We start from the raw sequence: 20,350 nt of genomic DNA, 5'->3' as shown, positions 1-20,350 counted from the left end.
AGGGGGCTTAATGGTAGGGGCTGTGAGCTACTCCCCACTATCTTCAACCCAAGTAGCTTTATTTATTGGACTTCTGAGAGTCCACTGCTGTTTAAAAAAAAATTGTTTTAAACCACTAAAAACAGCATGAGCCAGATCATAGGAGCAAATGTATACTAAGGTCTAAGAAAATTATGAACTTGGAACATGAAGCTATGTTGGTGATATGAAATAAGAATGAATCTAGATAATTGACGTTGAAAATGGTTACCTTATTGAAAAAATTAGCTTGCTTAATTCAGTTAAAATGACAACAGAATGGGGCTTTTGACTCTGTTTCATATGTTTAGTTGCATAAGATCATTATGTTAAAAGCAGAGTTATTGCTACCTCTTCTCATAGAATTAGGATTCTTTCCTGGGATGCAGTCTCAAGAACAAAACCTACAGACCAATCTTTGGTTTAAAAAAAAACCCAATATTTTTAAAGAAAGCTATTTACTAAAAATGGGAGGATCTCTAAGTGCATCAACTAGATGCAATTTGTGAATCATATAAGACAGACAACCTATGTACCCCTGCTTAGCACGATCTTGCCCATTTTTTGCCTACCCAAAGTCCCTGAAGGCCCTGCTCAAATCCCTCTTCCTCCAGAGCGGTGTCCCAGACCCCTCACCTTCTAGTCATCGTTAATATTCCCCCTCCTTGTTCTCCCACAGCACTGTCCTTGTCCTTCTGTCTCAGCACAAAATGCTTTATGTTTATTATGTATGTGTTGCCTCTTCTACATTGCAATCTCCCTAAGAGTACAGCCTTCCTTTTGACAACAAATAGCACATCACAATATTAGATGCCAAATAAACGTTAGTTGAATTTGAGAGAAGAGTGGAAATATACATCTAACTTGGGCATGATCTAACATGATTTTAGCTTTATATTTGGACACTTTCAAATTCAGAATTCTGATGGCACACTAAGTATAAATAATTCAAATATATAAAAAACATTAAATATGTAAGCAGTAATTACAGTATGATTGGGGTAGGGGGGGAAGAGGAGATAATTTATCAAAGACTACAGACTTCAAACTATAACATGAATAACTTCTGGAGATCTAATGTACAGTAATATAGTGATTATAGTTAATAATACTCTGTTATACTTAAAAGTTGCTAAGAGAATAGATCTTAAATGTTCTCACCACAAAAAGGAAATGATATATAAGACATAACACAGGTGTTAGCCAAGACTATGGTGGTAATCATTTTGCAATATGTTAAGTATCAAGTCAACACATTGTTCACCTTAAACTTAACGCAATGTTATATACCAACCACATTTCAATAAATCTTGGAAAAATAATTACAGTATGATTGACTACTATGTCATAACCCTGTCTTAAAAACATCTGTAAAAGAAGCCACAGCCACTGCCATTGCACTATTTACCTGGTCAGTCTTCAGTGTCATGGAACAGTTTAAGTGCCCTGACTACTTTCCTGTTTTCCCAAAAGCAAGTTCCAATAACGTCATTCTTTTTAGTGCCACTATGGTATTCTCCTATGTCCTATCACTTACGCCGTATGTGCCTGCTCTATACTATGTCACAGCCTACTCAGCTTAGCCTTTCATTTAACAGGCATTATAGTAACAATGGATGTCCTCAGTTGTAACCAGAATTTGGCGTCACACTTGATGAAGGATTTGCAACCCACCAGCGTGTCATGGCACACCAGTCAAAAACCATAGTCTTAAAATATTTCCCCAGTCTAGATGTCTCATTTTATAACCTTAATCCAGCTCCTTGTACTCCTAGGTTTTGTTGATGTCTTATTTTTCAGATTCTGTATTCTCTTTATAATTCTATGTTGCTTCCATCTCCCACTGTAAGCAGAATTTTACCCAAGTTTCCCAGCCTCTTGAGAAAGTTCACAAGCCCATGTGCCCAGGTGTACAGGAAGTACCTTGACTATAGTGCAACAAGCCTCATTTATCTACACTAGAGAGCCCCAGTGACCACCGTTTTACTCTGTTCTGCTCTGTGAGTTGTTACCCTTCATCTTTCATTCAGCTAGAATCCAGTTACTCTAGTTTTAACACCTAACTCTTATTCTCGAGGTATCTGTAGTTTGTCAGAGGTACAGTGATCATATGTCCCAGTTTTGCAAGAGCAAGTTAAGTTTCTACCTGTCATCTGGTATAATTATTAATAGAGACCTCTTTCACTCTTAAAGGTCTTGGTCCTGACAATTGTATGTTTGCCTAGCCACAGAACATATAAGGTGTTTCTTGTCTCTACCATAAGTCTATTCAAGTAATCAAACAAGTACATACCTAGATCGGGGAGCTTTTGTCTTCAAGTGCCAATTTCTCCAGTTCGCTTGGCCTGTAATAATTTAAACATGGTTTTGTAGCTATCGTTATTTGCTTGTAGAGCTGACCATCACTGGGGTAACCTGTGGAAACTAATCTCATATATCTGTGTCCAGGTTCCTCTTTTGGCTGAAGTTTTTGGTATAGAGGGAAATATTTTCAGGCTTAAAATCAATGAAGAAACTCCCCTGAAGCCCAGGTATGAAGTTCCCGACGTCCTCACAAACAAGCCAAATACTGTAAGGTAAGCCAAGAATCAAGATATCTTGACTACATCCTCAATCTATTATTGTATCATACCTTGAGCAATAGATTTTGTGTGCACCTAATATTTTGTCTGTTCAAATCTGCAATCATTTGCAGAGTTAGCTTCCATTTTATATGTTATCCATTCTGTTTTCTCTTCACCCACCGTTTGGCTCAGCAACACTTATCAATGGGTAGAGCCAGAGCTTTGGATCCCTGCACTCCTTCTCACAAAGCGAACAGTTGATCGCCAGACTTTTGGGGACAAGTAGAAGAAGAGCTATTTAATTTACTCACTCAGATTAGCAGTAGGGCTCCAGAGATCTAATACACTAGCCAAACTCCCATGCTTATGGTAATCTGTACAGTTAGATTGACTCACTTTTAATTAAGGGTAGTCTCAGAAGCCTAACATGTAGTTTGACTTAGAGGCAGAGATTAATTAATAAGTGTCTGGGTGAAAAACACCTTTGAGGATTAAAGCATTTTCATATACCTACAGAATCTTTATCATATCTCAGCACACTTTCCAGTGGTATTTCAGCTAGGTTCTGCCTGTTGATTTCTGTTATTTTTCCATACCATTGCATTAAAAGAGTATAAGATTATGCCAGATGCTTTAATTTTTCACTACATCATTATTATAGTTTTATGTAGATTTTTCCCATGAAATATAATTTCCATTACCATGGAGATATCATCGCCATGAAGATAAAAGATCAATCGACTATCAGGAGAAATTAATCCAGTTATGGTAGAATCATCATAAATTTAAAATATTTCTATTCATTGAGCCACAATTATATGACAATACTTAGGAAAGAGGAATTAAAAAGAGACTGTTCTCTCTCTGGCTGGTGTGGCTCAGTGGATTGAGCACCAGCCTGCAAATCAAAAGGTTGCTGGTTCAATTGCCAGTCAGAGCATATGCCTCGATTGCAGGCCAGGTCCCCAGTTAGGCATGTGAGGCATGTTAGGGGGCTTGTGAGAGGCAACCATTTGATGTATCTCTTGCATGTTTCTCTCCTTCTCTTTCTCACTCCCTTCCCCTCTCTCTAAAAGTAGCTAAAATCTTTAAAAATAAATTTTTAAAAATGCTAAAAAATATTTTCAAGGCTTTGCAGTTTGGCAAATGAGTATATATGTAATATACACACACATTTCCACTTGGCCACAATATATTATTTTTTACTATCCTGGAGGATTCACTTTACTAGTAGGTCATTTAACACTTTTACATCTGTGTTCATAAATAGAATTAGACTTTAGTTTTCTTTGTGTGTGTGTATATTTTCTTTTTTAAAATTTTTTATTGAGTTTTTTAGAGAGGGAGAGGGAGAGAGAAAAAGGGGGAGGGGAGATCGCTTTGTTGTTCTACTTCTTTATGCATCCATTGGTTGCTTCTTGTATGTGCCCTGACTGGGAATCAACTTTGCAACCTTGGCATATTGGGACAGTGCTCAAACCAACTGAACTCTCTGGCCAGGGACATTTTCTTTTTTTAATTAAATTTATTGGGGTGACATGGGTTAATAAAATGATATGCATTTCAAGTGTATAATTTCTATGATACATCATCTGTATGTCTTATTGTGTGCCCATCACCCAAGTCAAATCTTCCATCACCGTATATTTGACCCCCTATACCCTTACTACCCCTTTTACCTCCCCCGCCCCGTCCAGTAACCTGTAGTCTGTGATTATGAAGTTTGTTTGTCTTGTTTATTTGTTACTTTCATTTTTATATGCCACATGAGTAAAAGCATATGGTTCTTGACTTTTCCTGTCTGACTTACTTCACTTAGCTTGATATTCTCAAGACCTATCCATGTCACAAATGGCAGTATTTCATCTTTTCCTAGGGCTGAGTAGTATTCCCTTGTATATGTATACTACCTCTTCTTTATCTAACCCTCTATCAAACGACACTTCAGTTATTTCTCTGTGTGGCCATTGTGAATAGTGCTTTGGTGAACATAGGGGTGCATATATCTTTGTGAATAAATGTCTTCAAATTTTGGGGGTAGACACAGAAGCAGGATTTATGGGTCGTATGGTAACTCTATTCTTAATTTTTCTGAGGAACCTCCACACTGTTTTCCGTAGTGGTTATACCAGTTTACATTCCCACCAGGAGTGAATACGGGTTCCTTTTTCTCCACAATCTCACCAACACTTGTTATTACTTGTCTTTTTGAGATAATAGTCATTCTAACAGGTGAGAAGTGGTATTCACTGTAGTTTTGATTTGCATATCCCTAGTAGCTAGTGATTTGCATTTCCTTAATAGCTAGCTTCTTTTCATGTATCCGTTGGCTATTTGTATGTTTTGGGAGAAGTATCTGTTCTGGTCTTCTGCCCATTTTTTAATTGGTTTTGCTGTTGAGTTGTATGCGTTCTTTATATATTTTGGATAGTAACCCTTTGTCAGAGCTGTAGTTTTATTTTTTCTTGTGCTATCTTTGCCATGTTTGGGGTCAGGAAGATATTAGCTTTGTGTAGTAAATATGGTATATTAGTTCTACTTCTGTTTCAATCTCTTTGTAAAAGACCTTTGACTATTGCAATAACTGTAGAGCTAAAAAACTACATCTCTCCATTTCCCAGATTCCCATGTAGCTAGTTTCTTTTTCTTCTTTTTTCTTTCTTTCTTTCTTTCTTTCTTTGTTTGTTTGTTTGTTTTATTTTTAGACAGAGGGGAAGGCAGAAAAAGAGGGAGAGAATCATCAATGTGTGGTTGCCTCCCATGTGCCTCTCACCGGGGACCTAGCCCACAACCCAGGCCTGTGCTCTGATTGGGAATCAAACTGGTAACCCTGTGGTTCACAGGCCAGTGCTCAATCCACTGAGCGACACCAGCTAGAGCTCCATGTAGCTAGTTTCTGATGTCAATCACGTTCAAACAATCGGTTGCATTTACAGATATTTTGATGTCACAGCTGATTTTTCTATTTTGCTGGTATGGATTTGGCAGCAATAGAATGCTACACCAGTTAGTGCAGTAGTTTCTGATCCCTGGATTGCAGCTACAGTGGTGTGATCCTGGGGCCCCAGCAATTGCCAACAGTGACTCCTGATTACCCAACTTCCTGATTCTAGCTGAGATGGAAGTTCCATTGGCCATACAGTTATATAATACTGTTCTGTGGAGTGATTACTGGACACCCAGCCAGGAACCTGCTACCTTGACACTTCCTGTGATGTTGTAAGCTCCCAATTCCCCCATATTAAGTCATATACTTACTGCTTAGAATAGCCAGAGTTGATTCTACTATCTACAGTTGAATCTTGATTGATATAAGCATTGGTATCAGTAGTGAGTAGAGGCAAAAGATACTCAAGGATGGGAATATGAAGTTGGTTAGCTGATCTAGTTGGATTTGAAGGCTGCAAGGATCTGATTATCATTAGAGGGTGAGATATTAGTGTTACAGGCTGAATAGTGTGCCCCCTACCAAACTCATGTGTTAAAACCCTAACCCCTTGCATCTCAGAATGTGACTTATTTAGATATAGGGCCTTTGAAGAGGCAATTTATTTAAAATTGGGTCATGAGAATGACTCTAACCTAAATGACTGGTGTCCTTTGAGAAGAGGAGGTTAGGACACAGCTGACACAGACAGAGAGATGACCACGTGAGGACAAAACAAGAGGATGGCCATCTGCGCCAAGGACAGAGGTCTCAGAAGAAACCAAAACTGCTGACACTTTGATCTTAGACTTCTAGCCTCCAGGATTATGAGAAAATATATTTCTGTTGTTTAAGTCACCCAGTCTGTAGTAATTTGTTATGTCAACCCTAGCAAGCTAATACAACTGTTACAGTAATAAACCACATAATTCCACAGCAAAGTTACTTAAATTACTACCTGTAGTAAACTGAAATAAATTGCCTATTGAAAGTACAACCCTGGCAGACCAAGTGGTGGGACCGTAGCATAGCATGATTGTCATACAGAATTCAAAACTCTTAGGTGACCTGGCTATTATGAAGAACTTAAGAAAGAAAACAGCAGTCTCAGGACTTTAACTCCTTAGCTCAAGGCATTGTCAGAAACCTAACAGGTTTCTATGACAATCTAAAGTCTCATATCTGTTGTAGCTACACAGTTCTTGTAGTTGAAAATCAGATACAGTGTTTGATTCTATAATTTGCTGTAAAAGACCATAAAGTTGAATTCGCGGCCTCATGAGGTCTGTGAACTTAGGGCATTAACTGGGAAAAGGTAGATCCCCTCAAATTGAATAGCAACATTTGGATAATTCTGAACACAAACCTCAAAATTCCACTGAGCCTCCTGTTCTGGCAGAAGTAGCTCTCTCTTCTCTGTCTGACAAAGCTGATCCTCCCTTGCTTAGACATCCTGTGTTGACCTCACCTAAGATATATCATGCAAGGGGGATCCAATGCTCTTTGTGTCTTACCCCTACCACCCTTCACTGCCTCCAGACCCACTATCAGAGTCCAATATGCCTAGGGGGCAAATTACAGTCAATCCCAAGAGGAGAAGGCTTATACACCTCACCTAAAGAATTTTAAGATTTTAAATTGGCAAAATATAAAATATTAGAAATGATTTCTCAGGGATTCTTAGACCAGAGGAAGGAACATAATTTTAGCATTACACTAAATTTATTGACATGGCCACATCTAGATATGATATGCTAGCTGGGAGTGGTTCTAATTATTTGCTTGTTTCATTACCCATATTCTGTATTCAGCTATGGTGAACTCTGCTGAATGAAACTGAGATACCAGAAATTCCTTAACACACCATAGAAGAAATGATCCATAGACTTAGTGATAGAAAGATGTTGAAGTGGCTATATTATATGCAAACAGCTCATGTAACCTCTAATTCTGTTTTCCAAGAGGATCCAGAAGATACTCCTTTCATTGAAAAATACATCAGTGAGGGAACACTTGGAAAGCATTGTAGTGTATGAGCATATTTTTCAAGCTAGAGATAATGGTGGGAAATAATGCCAGGTGGGCTTCCTGATTTCAGTGGAGATGACAAGATGCCAGGTGGCACAGTCAAAGTAGCAGCATTTAGTTGTTAGAGACAAGGTGGACATGTTTTCATAACGTGCAGCAGGGCCTGAATGGTTAAAATCTCAGGACAGTGAACAATAATATTAAGGGGTCTATTAAACTGAAATAGATGGAATGATATCCTACTTGATGGAATAATTGAAAGCATTCTATTTTTGTTTGATGGACAGTGTCTCTTAAACCATTCCAAATAGAGTTAGTATCCAGAACCCAAGCATCTTGCTTGAGGGGGAGACCTAGAATTCACGGAGAAGGAAATCGTAAAGATAAGTACAAACTATCCCTCCTAACCTTCCCTAAAGAGGCTGTGATCATTTACCAGGGTGACTATGCACCAGAAAAAGAAATATCTGCCCTGGCTGGTGTGGCTCAGTGGATTGAGAGCTGGCCTGCAAACTGAAATGTCATGGGTTTGATTCCCAGTCACAGCATGGGCCTGGGTTGCAGGCAAGGTCCCCAGCTGGGGGCATCCATGAGGCAACTGATTGATGTATCTCTTCCTCTCTTTCTCCTTCCCTTCCCCTCTCTCTAAAATAAATAAATAAAATCTGTTTAAAAAAGAAAGAAAGAAACATCTAAATCTTCTAGGGACTTTAAATGCTGCCTCTGGGCTTTATACAGATTCTGGAGATCCAAAACATGTTAACAGTCTACCCATCAAATTAGGGGCTGTGGGGAGTCAGATGATAAATAGATAAACAAAAGTTTGACCTGGTTCCATCTCACTGTGGACTCAGGCGATTAACAACCCAATCTGTGTTATTTCCTAACTTTTCTGAGTACATGGTTGGAATGAGAAAGAAAAGCAAAGTATTTAGATTCTATGCACCAGTGTTACTTCACTCTCTGGACCAAGGTAATAATAGTTAACATTATTTAGGGCTTATTATGTACCAGGCACTGTGTCAAGTGCTTTCCCTGCATGATCTCATTTAACGCTCTCAAAAAGTTCTATTTATTCTTGCTTTTCTTGTTTCCACTTTATAGATGAGGAAATTGAGAGGGAGGAAGATTGATTAACTTGTCCAAAGTTTTACACCTAGTGCATGGTGGCGCTATGTTCAATCCAGCCTCTCTGACCCTGAAGCCCATGCTCTCCGTTACGGCTCTCCATTGCCTTATCTATGCTATGTCACATGAATATTGATTTTCTAATTAACGAATTTGAATTGAAAGTTGAATTTAGCCATGTAAACTTATAGCAATTTGTTTTTCTCTTCCTGCTTTTTTTTCTAGGCTGATTGCATGCCCAGGGGATGCAGGTAGTCTGGTACTGGCAAATGGAAAAGGAGATCTGAAGTGTCATATCACGGCAAACCCATTCAAGGTAGACTTGGTGTCTAAAGAAGAGGTTGTGATAAGCATAAACTCCCTGGGCCAATTGTACTTTGAACATCTGCAGATTCCTCTCAAGCAAAGGTATTTTTACACATTACTTGACACATAAAGAATTTAAGAAAACTTGATTGTGAATCCAATTTGCCTAAATCTATAATGTATCAACATAAACATGGTGTTGTCTTATTTGCTAGAATACTGTTCTGAGAAATATCATCTATTACCCGTGCAGGTGAATATAGGCTTAATGACAAGAATTATTCCCAGACTTTTTCAAATGTGGCACTCTTAACATATCCTGTGTGTTTGCTGATGGCATTCTCAACCCTTTGCACCATTCTTTTTTTTTAAAAAATATGTTTTTATTGATTATGCTATAACAGTTGTCCCAATTTTTACCCCTTTGCCCCCCTCCACCCAGTAACCCCCTTCCCTCCAGCTGCCCCCCCTCATCTTAGTTCATATCCATGGGTCATGGATATAAGTTCTCTGGCTTCTCCATTTACTATACTATTCTTAACCTCCCCCTGTCTATTTTGTACCTACCAATTATGCTTCTTATTCTCTGCACCTTTCCCCCCGTTCCCCCGCTTCCCCCTCCCAGCTGATAGTGCTCCAAAAGATCTCCATATCTATGATTCTGTTCCTGTTCTAGTTGTTTGCTTTGTTTGTTTTTTTTAGATTCAGTTGTTCATAGTTGTGAATTTGTTGCCATTTTAATGTTCATAGTTTTGATCTTCATCTTTTTTATAAATAAGTCCCTTTAACATTTCATGTAATAATAGCTTGGTGATGATGAATTCCTTTAGCTTTACCTTGTCTGCGAAGCACTTTATCTGCCTTTCCATTCTAATAGATAGCTTTACTGGATAGAGTAATCTAAGTTGTAGGTCCTTTCTTTCCATCACTTTGAATACTTCTTGCCAGTCTGATCTAGCCTGCAAAGTTTCTTTTGAGAAATCAGCTGATAGTCTTATGGGAACTCCTTTGTAGGTAACTATCTGCTTTTCTCTTGCTGCTTTTAAGATTCTCTGTTTATCTTTAACTTTTGGCAGTTTAATTATGATGTGTCTTGGTCTGTTCCTCTTTGGGTCCAGCTTGTTTGGGATTCTCTATGATTCCTGGACTTGTATGTCCATTTCCTTTATCAAATTAGGGGATTTTTTTTCATTATTTTTTAAAATAAGTTTTCAATTTCTTGCTCTTCCTCTTCTCCTTCTGGCATCCCTATGATTTGGATGTTGGTATGTTTGGAGATGTCCCAGGGACACCTTATACTACCCTAGTTTTTTGGAATTCTTTTTTCTTCTTGCTGTTCTGATTGAATGCTTATTTCTTCCTATGTTCCAAATTGTTGACCTGAATCCCAGCTTCATCCCCTCCACTGGTGGTTTCCTGTAGATTTTTCTTTATTTCACTTAGTGTAACCTAATTGAGTCAATAATTAATAACCCTCCAAAAAAGAAAGTACCAGGCCCAGATGGGTTCACTGATGAATTTCACCAAATACAGAAAATATTATACCACTTTGCCACAATCTCTTCTAGAAAATAGTTGAAAAGAGAATTCTTCCTCATTCATTGTATGAGGTCAACATTATATAATATCAAAAAAAGCATTACAAAAAATTCATTAACATAAATGCAAAAATATTCAACAAAATATTAGCAAATCGAATCCAACAATTTATAAAAAGAATCATATACCACGACAAACTGGAATTTATCCCAGGCATACAAACCTTGTTTAACATTCAGAAATCAACTAATGTAGTTGATCACATCAAGAAGCTAAAGAAGAAAAATCAAACAATCATATCAATAGATGCAGAAAGAGCATTTAACAAAATACAACACCCATGCATGATATAAACTCTCAGCAAACTAGGAATAGAAGGTAACTTCCTCAACTTGATAAAGAACATCTACCCAAATTCTACAGCAACCATATACTTAATGGTGAGAAACTCAAAGCTTTTTCACTAAGTTTAGGAACAAAGCAAAGCTGTCCCCTCTCACTGCCACTTTTCAATATCATGCTGGAAGTCCTAAGTAATGCATTAAGACAAGAAAAAGAAATTAAAGTTATACACAATAAGAAAAAAGAGATAAACCCTCGTGTCCACAGATGGCATAACTGTCTATGTGGAAAATCCAAAACTAGCATGCACATGCACACAATAAAACTTGTTATAATAAGAAATTATAACAAGGCTGCAGGGTAAAAAGTTAATGTACAAAAGTCAGTTTCTTTCCTATATACCAGCAATGATCAAGTGGAATTTGAAATTAAAATTCCACATTTACACTTACAAAATGGAATATTTAGGTATAAATCTAACACAATATGTACAAAATCAAGATGAGAAAAACTACAAATACAAAGCAATCCATGAAAGCAATCAAAGAACTAAATAAATGGGGAGATATTCCATGTCCGTGGATAGGGAGACTCAATGTTATCAAAATGTCAGTTCTTCCCAACTTGGTCTAGAGATTCAATGCAATACCAATCAAAATCACAGACAATTATTTTGTGGGTATTAACAAACTGATTCTGTGGTTTATATGGAGAAACAGAAGACCCAGAATACCAAATCATTGTCGAAGGAGAACAAAGTTGGAGGAATAACACTATGCTACTTCAAGACTTAATATAAAACTACTGTAATCAAGACTGTGTGGTATTAGCAAATGAAGAGACAAAAAGATCAATGGAACAAAATAGAGAGCCCCAAAATAGACCCACATAAATATAGTGAACTGATCGTTGAATAAGAAGCAAAGGCAATACAATGAAGCAAAGGTAAGGTTTCCAGCAAAAAGTCTGGAATGACTGGGCATCCACATGCAAAAACAAAAAATTAAACACAGACCTTACATTTTTCACAAAAATTAACTCAAAAGGGATAATAGACCTAAACATAAAATGCAAAACTATAAAACCCCTAGAAGATAACATAGGAGAAAACTTAGATGACCATGGGTGTGGCAATATTTTTATATATAACACCAAAGGCACAATCTCTGAAAGAAATAAGTAATAAGTTGGGCTTTATCAAAATTAAAAACTATTGCTAAGTAGAAAACAATGTCAAGAAAATGAGAGGACAAGCCACAGACTGGGAGGAAATTTGCAAAAGACACATCTTATCAAGGACTGCTGCCCAAAATATACAGAGAACTTTTAAAATTCAATGATAAGAAACTGGATACTTAATTTAAAAATGGGTAAAAGACCCAAACAGATACCTCATCAAAAGTATACAGATGGCAAGTAAGCATATGAAAAGATGTTCAACATCTTATATCATTGGGGAATTGCAAATTAAAACAAATACCACTACATGTCTACTACAATGGCCAAAATTCAAAACACTTGACACGAAAATGCTGGTGAGGATGTGAAACAGTAGGAACTCATATTTGTTGCTTGTGGGAATGCAAAATGATACTCACTTTGGAAGACAGTTTGACAGTTTCTTTCAAAACTAAACATACTTTACCATACAACCCAGCAATGTTCTCCTTGGTATTTACCCAAAGGAACTGAAAACATATGTCCACACAAAAACCTGCATATGATGTTTATGGCAGCCTTAGTCATAGCTGCCAAAACTTGGAAGCAAGCAAGACGTCATTCAGTAGGCCAATAGATAAATAAGCTGTGTTAAATCTAGACAAAGGGATATTATTTAGCACCTAAAAGAAATGAACTACTAAACCATGAAAAGACAAAAGGAAGCTTAAGTAAAGGAAGCCAATCTGAAAAAGGCTTACAAGTATGCAGCCTTTTTGGTTACAACAATAAAAATTCTGAAAAAGGCAAATCTATGGAGATAGTAAAAAGATTAGTGGTTGCCAGGGGTTAAGGAAGAAGGAGGGATTAGCAAAAGCTAATATGCACAATACAGGAAGAACATATGAATCAACAGGAAAAACAACAGGCAAATAAAAATGGTGATACAAACCGCAGTACTGCATATTAATATCATGAGCATCAAAATTTTGATACTGAGTTTAAAAAGTTTTGTGATGTCACAAAAGAATATATATACAGTGCATCTCTATTTATATAAACATTTTTTAAAGGCAAGTAACTAATGTTTGGGGATTCATACACTCCTGGCAATACTACAAAAAAACAGCAAGAAAATGATGTCACACAAAATCTAGTAAAGTGGTCACTTTCGAAGGGTGAGGGATGGAGGGAGATACATTTGAAGAGAGGCACACAGTAACCCCAAAGGAACAAGTCATTTCTGTTGCTTATGCTTACAGGTTCATAGTTGTTCCTTCAGTATTATTCTTTAAAGTTTGCATATACATTATATACTCTTCTATATGCGTGCTGTATTTTATTCTAAAGAAAAAATTAATGTATAATGAATAGATAATTCACAAAAGAAGAAATAGAAATACCATGTAATATATAAAAAGGTGTCTACCTTACTAATGATAGAAATTCAAATTGAAATACATTATCTTTTCTTAAAGTTTATATTGGCAAAGGTTTAAGAAATCCATTAAGTTCAGTACTGTGAAGAATAAGGGAGAAATGAGCACTCAAATACAACTACAGGTGATAGAGTAAGTTGTCACTGTTGTCTTGGAAGGCAGTGCATTATGTTGCTCGGTACTACAGTAGCTAACACTGGGTGAGGGGAACTGTGTTCTACTTTGCTTATGTTTGCTTAAATACTATGAGCATGTATTACACTTATAATAAAAAACAGATGAAGGTATTTTTTAAAAGTTAGTGAGAAAATTCAAATATATCTATGTTTGTATAAGAAATCAAGCTATTGGATTAATGTTCATCATAAATGTTCAATTTCATAAACTTACTTTTATACTAAGATTATTTTTCATAAATTAAATGATTAATTTATAGGGTCTCAAAAGTTGGATATGAAAATCTTTATTATCAAACAAAATTGTGTCAGTTTTGCCATGTGTGAAATAATTTTATTTATATTAAAACAGAGTTACCAGAGAAAAGGAGGATACATCAATTGACACCTCTCAGGTAATCTAGATTGAGCAATTTGTAATTTTTTAAATCATTTTCACCTTCGTCATCATTGTATGGCATATCATGTGTCCTCTTCTTCCCTTCTTCTACATATGGGTACTTGATAAATTCTCTACAATGTATAAATGGGACCACCTGTCTCTTCTGCTCATCTTACCTTCTTGTTGATTCTTTCATTCATTTGTTCATTCATGTATTTAATTGTTTTTTTTAATAAAATAGGTAATTCTTTAGTGCCTGCCTTGTGCCAGCCACAAGACACAAAGAATACTAGGCAAGGGGAGTCAGCAGTAAATAAAACAAATCCTGTGTCTTCATGAAACTTAGAATCTATTGGGAAGGACAGACACTAAACAACTGCAGCATGAAGAGTGTTACAAAAGGGTGTTATAGGAGACTACAGCAAGGAACTTGACCGATACGAGGATCAGGAAAGACCTCCTGAAGGAAATAATGTTAAAGCTGAAATTGATGCATGAGGATACAGTACCTAGTCAAAAAGTTGGGAAAAACACATTCCAACTAAAGGGAATTGCATGTTCAAAGATCTTTAGGTACAAAGAAGCACATTTGAAGGAATTAAATACATACATACATACACACATATAACTTTTAGCAGGAGAAAGGACAGCAAGGGAAGGGTGCTCTGTAACAAGGCTAGAGAGATAGGCAGAGGCAATTCTAAGAAGAGTTTTTTAATAATTGTTTGATTCAATAAACATTTGTTGAGTGCCAATTCTATGCCAGGCACTATGTAAATAATTGATGATATATCATTAAACAAATCAAATTCCCATATTATCATGCAGTTACTTACATTCTTCAAAATCATGTTAACCTTTTTGGACTTTAACCTAAGAGCAAAGGAAAACTATGCAAAGGTTTAAAGAAGCAGAGATATATGTTCTGATTTCTATTTTTAAAAGATTATTTTGGCCAGATTATGGAGAAAGGACATTTTAAAAAGCTTTTCATTCAAAGCCACATGCACCTTTAAAGAAGCCCTGAATGGTGAGATTTTTTTTTCCAAAAAGGAAGGTCTAATTCTCCTTCCTTTTGATAATTTATCCGTGCTGCTGCGTATGACAGAGAAAGCTTTCGCATTTCAAACAGAGAAGATAAAAACAACTAAGACACAGTCTTACACAGCTTTGTGACAATATGTCAGATCAGCTTTTGGAAGATCTCCAACTAAATAGATAGTGGCTTTGAGTCACAGAACCCCTTGCAAGAATCTGATGAAAGCTCTGAATCATCTCCACAGGAAAAAATAATGTTTTTCCTATTCTTTGAGAGAGTTCACAAACTCTAAAGCTCATCCATAGACTCCAGAATAATAATCCCTACATTATGAATTTGGGTGTGGCTAAAGAACATGTTACCAAACAATGAATGGGTCAACAATGATATCAAAGGAGAAGTCAAAAGATACCTTGAGACAAATGAATATGAACACACAACAAACCGAAACATGCAGGACACAGTGAAAGCAGTGCTTACAGAGAAATTCATAGCAATACAGGCCTACCTAAGGAACAAGAAAAATAAACAATCTAACTTTACATCTAAAGGAATTAGAGAAAGAACCACAAAGCCCAAAGTGAGAAGAAAGAAGGAAATAATAAAGATTACAGCAAAAATAAATGACAATGACACTAAAAAACAATACAAACAATCAGTGAAATGAAGAGCTGGTTCTTTGGAAATGTAAACAAGATTGACAAACCTTTAAACCAGACTCATAAAGAAAAAGAGAGAGAGGACCCAAATAAATAAAATCAGAAATAAAAGAGGAGAAATAAGAACTGACACCACAGAAATACAAAGGATTGTTAAGAACTAGTAAAGTAGCAGGATACAAAATTAATATTCAGAAGTGAGTGCATTTTTATATACAGTGAGGGACAAAGGTAGGTTTACAGTTCATATGAAAAATAATACAATAAAAAATAATAATAATACAAGGAAAAGCTCTGTGTTTCATATATTCATAACTGTAAACCTTCTTTTGTACCACCCTGCACCAATAATGAACTAGCAGAAAGGGAACCTAAGAAAACAATCCCATTTACATTGCACAAAAAATATTAAGTAAAATACCCAGGACTAAATTAACCAAGACAATTCGGAGAGATTATAATTCAGAAAATTATAAGACACTGAAGAAAAAAATCAAAGAAGATACAAATAAATGGAGGCATATTCTGTGTTCATGGATAGGAAGAATTAACATCATTAAAATGTCCATAGTGCTGTTTCATCAAGGACCGAGATGGGCAGTGTTTGCACCAAGACCAGAAAGAATCATCGAGCCAAAAGTTGATTTGACATATTGTCACAAAGCCCAGATAATCATCAAAAACTACTACATGCACCCGGGCAATGACTTTCATGCCAGCAAGTGAGTGTGTGTGCAAGGAAATCACCATTATTCCCATCAAGAAGCTCTAAAACAAGATAGCAGGGTATGTTACACATCTGATGAAGCGGATTTAGAGAGGCCCCATGAGAGTTATCTCCATCAAGCTACAGGGATAGGAGAGAGAATTATGTTTCTGAGGTCTCAGCCCTGGATCAGGAGATCACTGAAGTTGATCCTAATGCCAAGCAAATGCTTAAGCTCTTGGACTTTAGCAGTCTGCTCAACCTGCAGGTCACTCAGCCTACAGTTGGGATGAATTTCAAAACACCACGTGGAGCCATTTGAATCTTTCTGCTGTGCTGTAATATTATCAATAAACCACTGATAACTTAAAAAAAAGTCCATACTACCTAAAGCAATCTATAGATTCAACACAATCCCCATCAGAATACCAATGGCATATTTTGCAGAACTAGATCAAATAATAAGAAAATTAATATGGAGCCACACACACACAAAAAAACCCTGAATAGCCTCAGCAATATTGAGAAAGAAGAACAAAGTTGAGGGTATCCTACTATCTGAAATCAAACAATGCTACAAGGCCATACTAACCAAAACAGCATGATACTGGCATAAAAACTCACACATAAATCAATGGAACAGAATAGAGAGCCCTGAAATAAAACCACACTATCTTATCAATTAATATTTGACAAAGGAGGCAAGAATATACGGTGGAGTAAAGACAAGCTAGTCAATAAATGGTGCTGGAGAAATAGGACAGATACTTGAAAAAAATAAAATAAAACCATATAGAGGAATAAACTCAAAATAGATTAAAAACATAAATGAAGACTCGAAACCATAAAAATTATAGAAGAAAACATAGGCAGTAAAATGCCTGCCATTTCTCTTAGCAATATTTTTTCTGATGTATCTCCTCAGGCAAGGGAAACAAAAAATAAACAAATGGGGCTTCGCCCAACTAAGAAGTTTTTGCACAACAGAGAAAACCATTAAAAAACGAAGAGAGAGCCTATTAAATGGGAAAACATATTTACCAATGATACATCTAATAAGGGGTTAATGTCCAAAATTTATAAAGACCTCATACTACTCAACACCCCAAAAAACAATCCAATTAAAAAATGGGCAGAGGATCGGAATAAACAGTTCTCCAAAGAGGACATACAAATGGCCAATAGACATGAAAGGTTGCTCTACATCACTAATTGTCAGAGAAATGCAAATTAAAACCACAATGGGGTATCACCTCACACCTGTCAGAATGGCTAATCATCAATAAATTCACAAAAAACTAGTGCTGACGAGGTTGTGGAGAAAAGGGAATCCTTGTGCACTGTTGATGGGAATGCAGATTGGTGTAGCCACTATGGTAAACAGTACGGAGTTTCCTCAAAAAGTTAGAAAGTGTATCTGCCTTTTGACCCAGCAATGCTACTTCTGGAGATTTATACAAAGAAATCCAAAACACTAATTCAAAAGAATATATACACCTCTATGTTTATTGCAGCGTTAATTACAATAGTTAAGCTATGGAAGCAATCCAAGTGCCTATCAAAAGGCAAGTGAATAAAAAACGATGGCACATAGGTATACACAATGGAATATTACTCAGCCATGAAAAAGAATGAAATCATACCCTTTGTGACAGCATGGATGAACCTAGAGGGTATTATGTTCAATGAAATAAGTCAGAGAAAGACAAATATCATATGATTTCACTGATAGGTGATATCTAAAGAACGATATATATAAGAAAAATTGAAACAGACTCATAGACACAAGAGCAAGAACTGGTGGTTGCCACAGGGGTGGGGGTTTAGGGGACTGGGCTTTCGAAAGATGGGAGGAGGGTTAAGTGGATGGGTGAAAAAGGTGAAACAATTAAGGAGTACAAATTTGGTAGCTAAAGAATAGTCCCAGGGATGTAAAATATAGCAAAGGGAATATAGTCAATAATATATTAATGACTTATGGTGTCAGATGGTTATTAGATTTATTGGGGTGATCACTTAATAAATTATGTAATGTCTGATCACTGGGTTTTATACCTGAAACTAATATAATATTGTATGCAACTGTAATTGAAAAAATAAAACATTATTTAAAACTAAATAAATGAAAAACATTATGCTGAGTAGAAAGAGCATTATACAAGAAAAAAATTCAGGCATGATTTTTTTAAAAAACAAGCAAAGGGCTCACTTTTTACAAAGAAATATGCATTTCACACACACAATTTTTTAAAAAACTTTTTCACTCTACTAGAAAATAGGAGGCTTTTGTAAAGTTGAAAAAGTTTATAACTCTAGATGAAGAGATTATGAACCTCTGTGGGTTGCCATCCCAGCCAACTTCTCAAGCCAGCAACAGGAACATAATTAGCAGTTCGGCTAACTGAAGCAGGGGAAAGTGCCCATCTCAGCCAAAATGTTTGCATAGGGTTTCTTAGAACAGACCTAAGTTATAGATTCTAAACGTTTTCCTTCACATATTTACAAGAAAAATATCTTACATATGTAAAGACTGCATTTTTCAAAGTGCTTTCACACTATTTTGGTTTCCGTAAAAATACCATGTCAAATGGTGTGGCAATTCCTCAAAAAAAAATTAAACATAAATTACAATATGATTCAGCAATTCCATGTATGGGTATATATCCAGAAGTGAAAGTCAGCACTCAAGCAGATATTTGTATGCCTATGTTCTTCATAGCAGCATTATTTACAGTAGCCTAAATGTGGAAGCAACCCGGCAATCCGAGTGTCATTGACAGATGAATGCATCCACAAAATGTGGTACATACATACAGTGGAATATTATTCAACCTTAAAAGGAAGGAGATTATGACACATGCTAAAACTAATGTATATCGAAAGCATTATACTAAATGAAATAAGCCAGATGCAAAAGGACAAATACTGTATGGTTCCTCTTATACAAGATATCTAGAGTAGTCAGACTCACAGAGACAGGAAATAAAATAGGGGTTACCAGGAGCTTGGGGGAGGGAGGAATAGGGAGTTAATGTTTTATGGGTACAGAGGTTTAGTTAGAGAAGATGTAAAAGTACAAGAGATGGGTGACGGTGACGGTTACACAGCAATGTGAATGTATTTAATGCTACTTAAAATGGTTAAAATGATGAATTTTATGTTATGTCTACTTTACCACAATAAAAAAAATATATTCATGTCAGCTAAAGTTCATAAGGATGATTATTGACATTTATATAGGCTACAGATCTAATTTGTTAAATATACTAACATCACAACTGGTCTTAAAAGTTGAACTCATTTTTTCAGTCTAATTTTTTAATAATCCAAATAAAAAGTGCTATTGTGGTAATCAAATTTGTTGCAATATATAAACTTAATTTGCTCCCTTTTTTGTGCCAACAGGAAAATCAAGAGGATCTGGGCCTGTGGGAGGAGAAGTTCGGAAAATTTGTTGATGTCAAAGTTAATGGTAGAGTTGAAACTGGCGTAGTGCTAAAACAGATCTTTCCAAAATACTAAATATCTCTATCCAAAGCCCCTGGAGCATTGACATCTAAACAAGTGACTTCCGTAAGAGGAACAGAAATCTCAGACTTAAGTCCTCTATTCCCTACTAATGCATTGCAACGAAGAAATAATAATTATATGCCTTTTATGGGGTATGTAAAAGAAGTATTGGCCTCACAGAGGGACCTAGATCAACACACTGTTTGCATTATCCAGTATATCAGATAGCTGCAAATTCCACATTCTATTTTTATGAGAAGCAAGTGATGAGAAAACAAGTTCTAGAGCTCATCAGCCCCAGCATTCCAAGCCACTGGCTCTAAACTTTTTCCAGGCCTTCCCATCATTCACATGAGCATCACATGCCCACCTGTGACATTTCTCTTTAGGCTTAGTGATGGATGTATGTGTGTGTAGCTTGTATTTTTAG

General features: G+C 36.3%; 1 protein-coding gene and 1 pseudogene across 4 annotated transcripts in view; both read left to right on the top strand.

Annotated features, from left to right (window-relative positions):
- Positions 1-20,350, top strand: part of GANC (glucosidase alpha, neutral C) — a 75,550-nt gene that overhangs the window by 10,523 nt on the left and 44,677 nt on the right. For all 4 annotated transcript variants that reach the window (XM_054565544.1, XM_054565542.1, XM_054565543.1 and 1 more), the window contains exons 5-8: positions 2,467-2,594; positions 8,890-9,072; positions 13,977-14,019; positions 19,816-19,882. In XM_054565544.1, the coding sequence (XP_054421519.1) occupies positions 2,467-2,594; positions 8,890-9,072; positions 13,977-14,019; positions 19,816-19,882 (421 nt within the window). The remainder of the gene's footprint in view (positions 1-2,466; positions 2,595-8,889; positions 9,073-13,976; positions 14,020-19,815; positions 19,883-20,350) is intronic.
- LOC129064330 (40S ribosomal protein S17-like) lies at positions 16,298-16,860 on the top strand (annotated as a pseudogene).

The sequence above is a fragment of the Pteronotus mesoamericanus genome, unplaced genomic scaffold, assembly GCF_021234165.1.
Source record: "Pteronotus mesoamericanus isolate MK-2021 breed Mesoamerican mustached bat unplaced genomic scaffold, CSHL_Meso_final contig_164, whole genome shotgun sequence".
Taxonomy (NCBI): domain Eukaryota; kingdom Metazoa; phylum Chordata; class Mammalia; order Chiroptera; family Mormoopidae; genus Pteronotus; species Pteronotus mesoamericanus.
The sequence above is the reverse complement of the archived record's forward strand: the minus strand, read 5'-3'. Positions and strand labels throughout refer to the sequence as shown.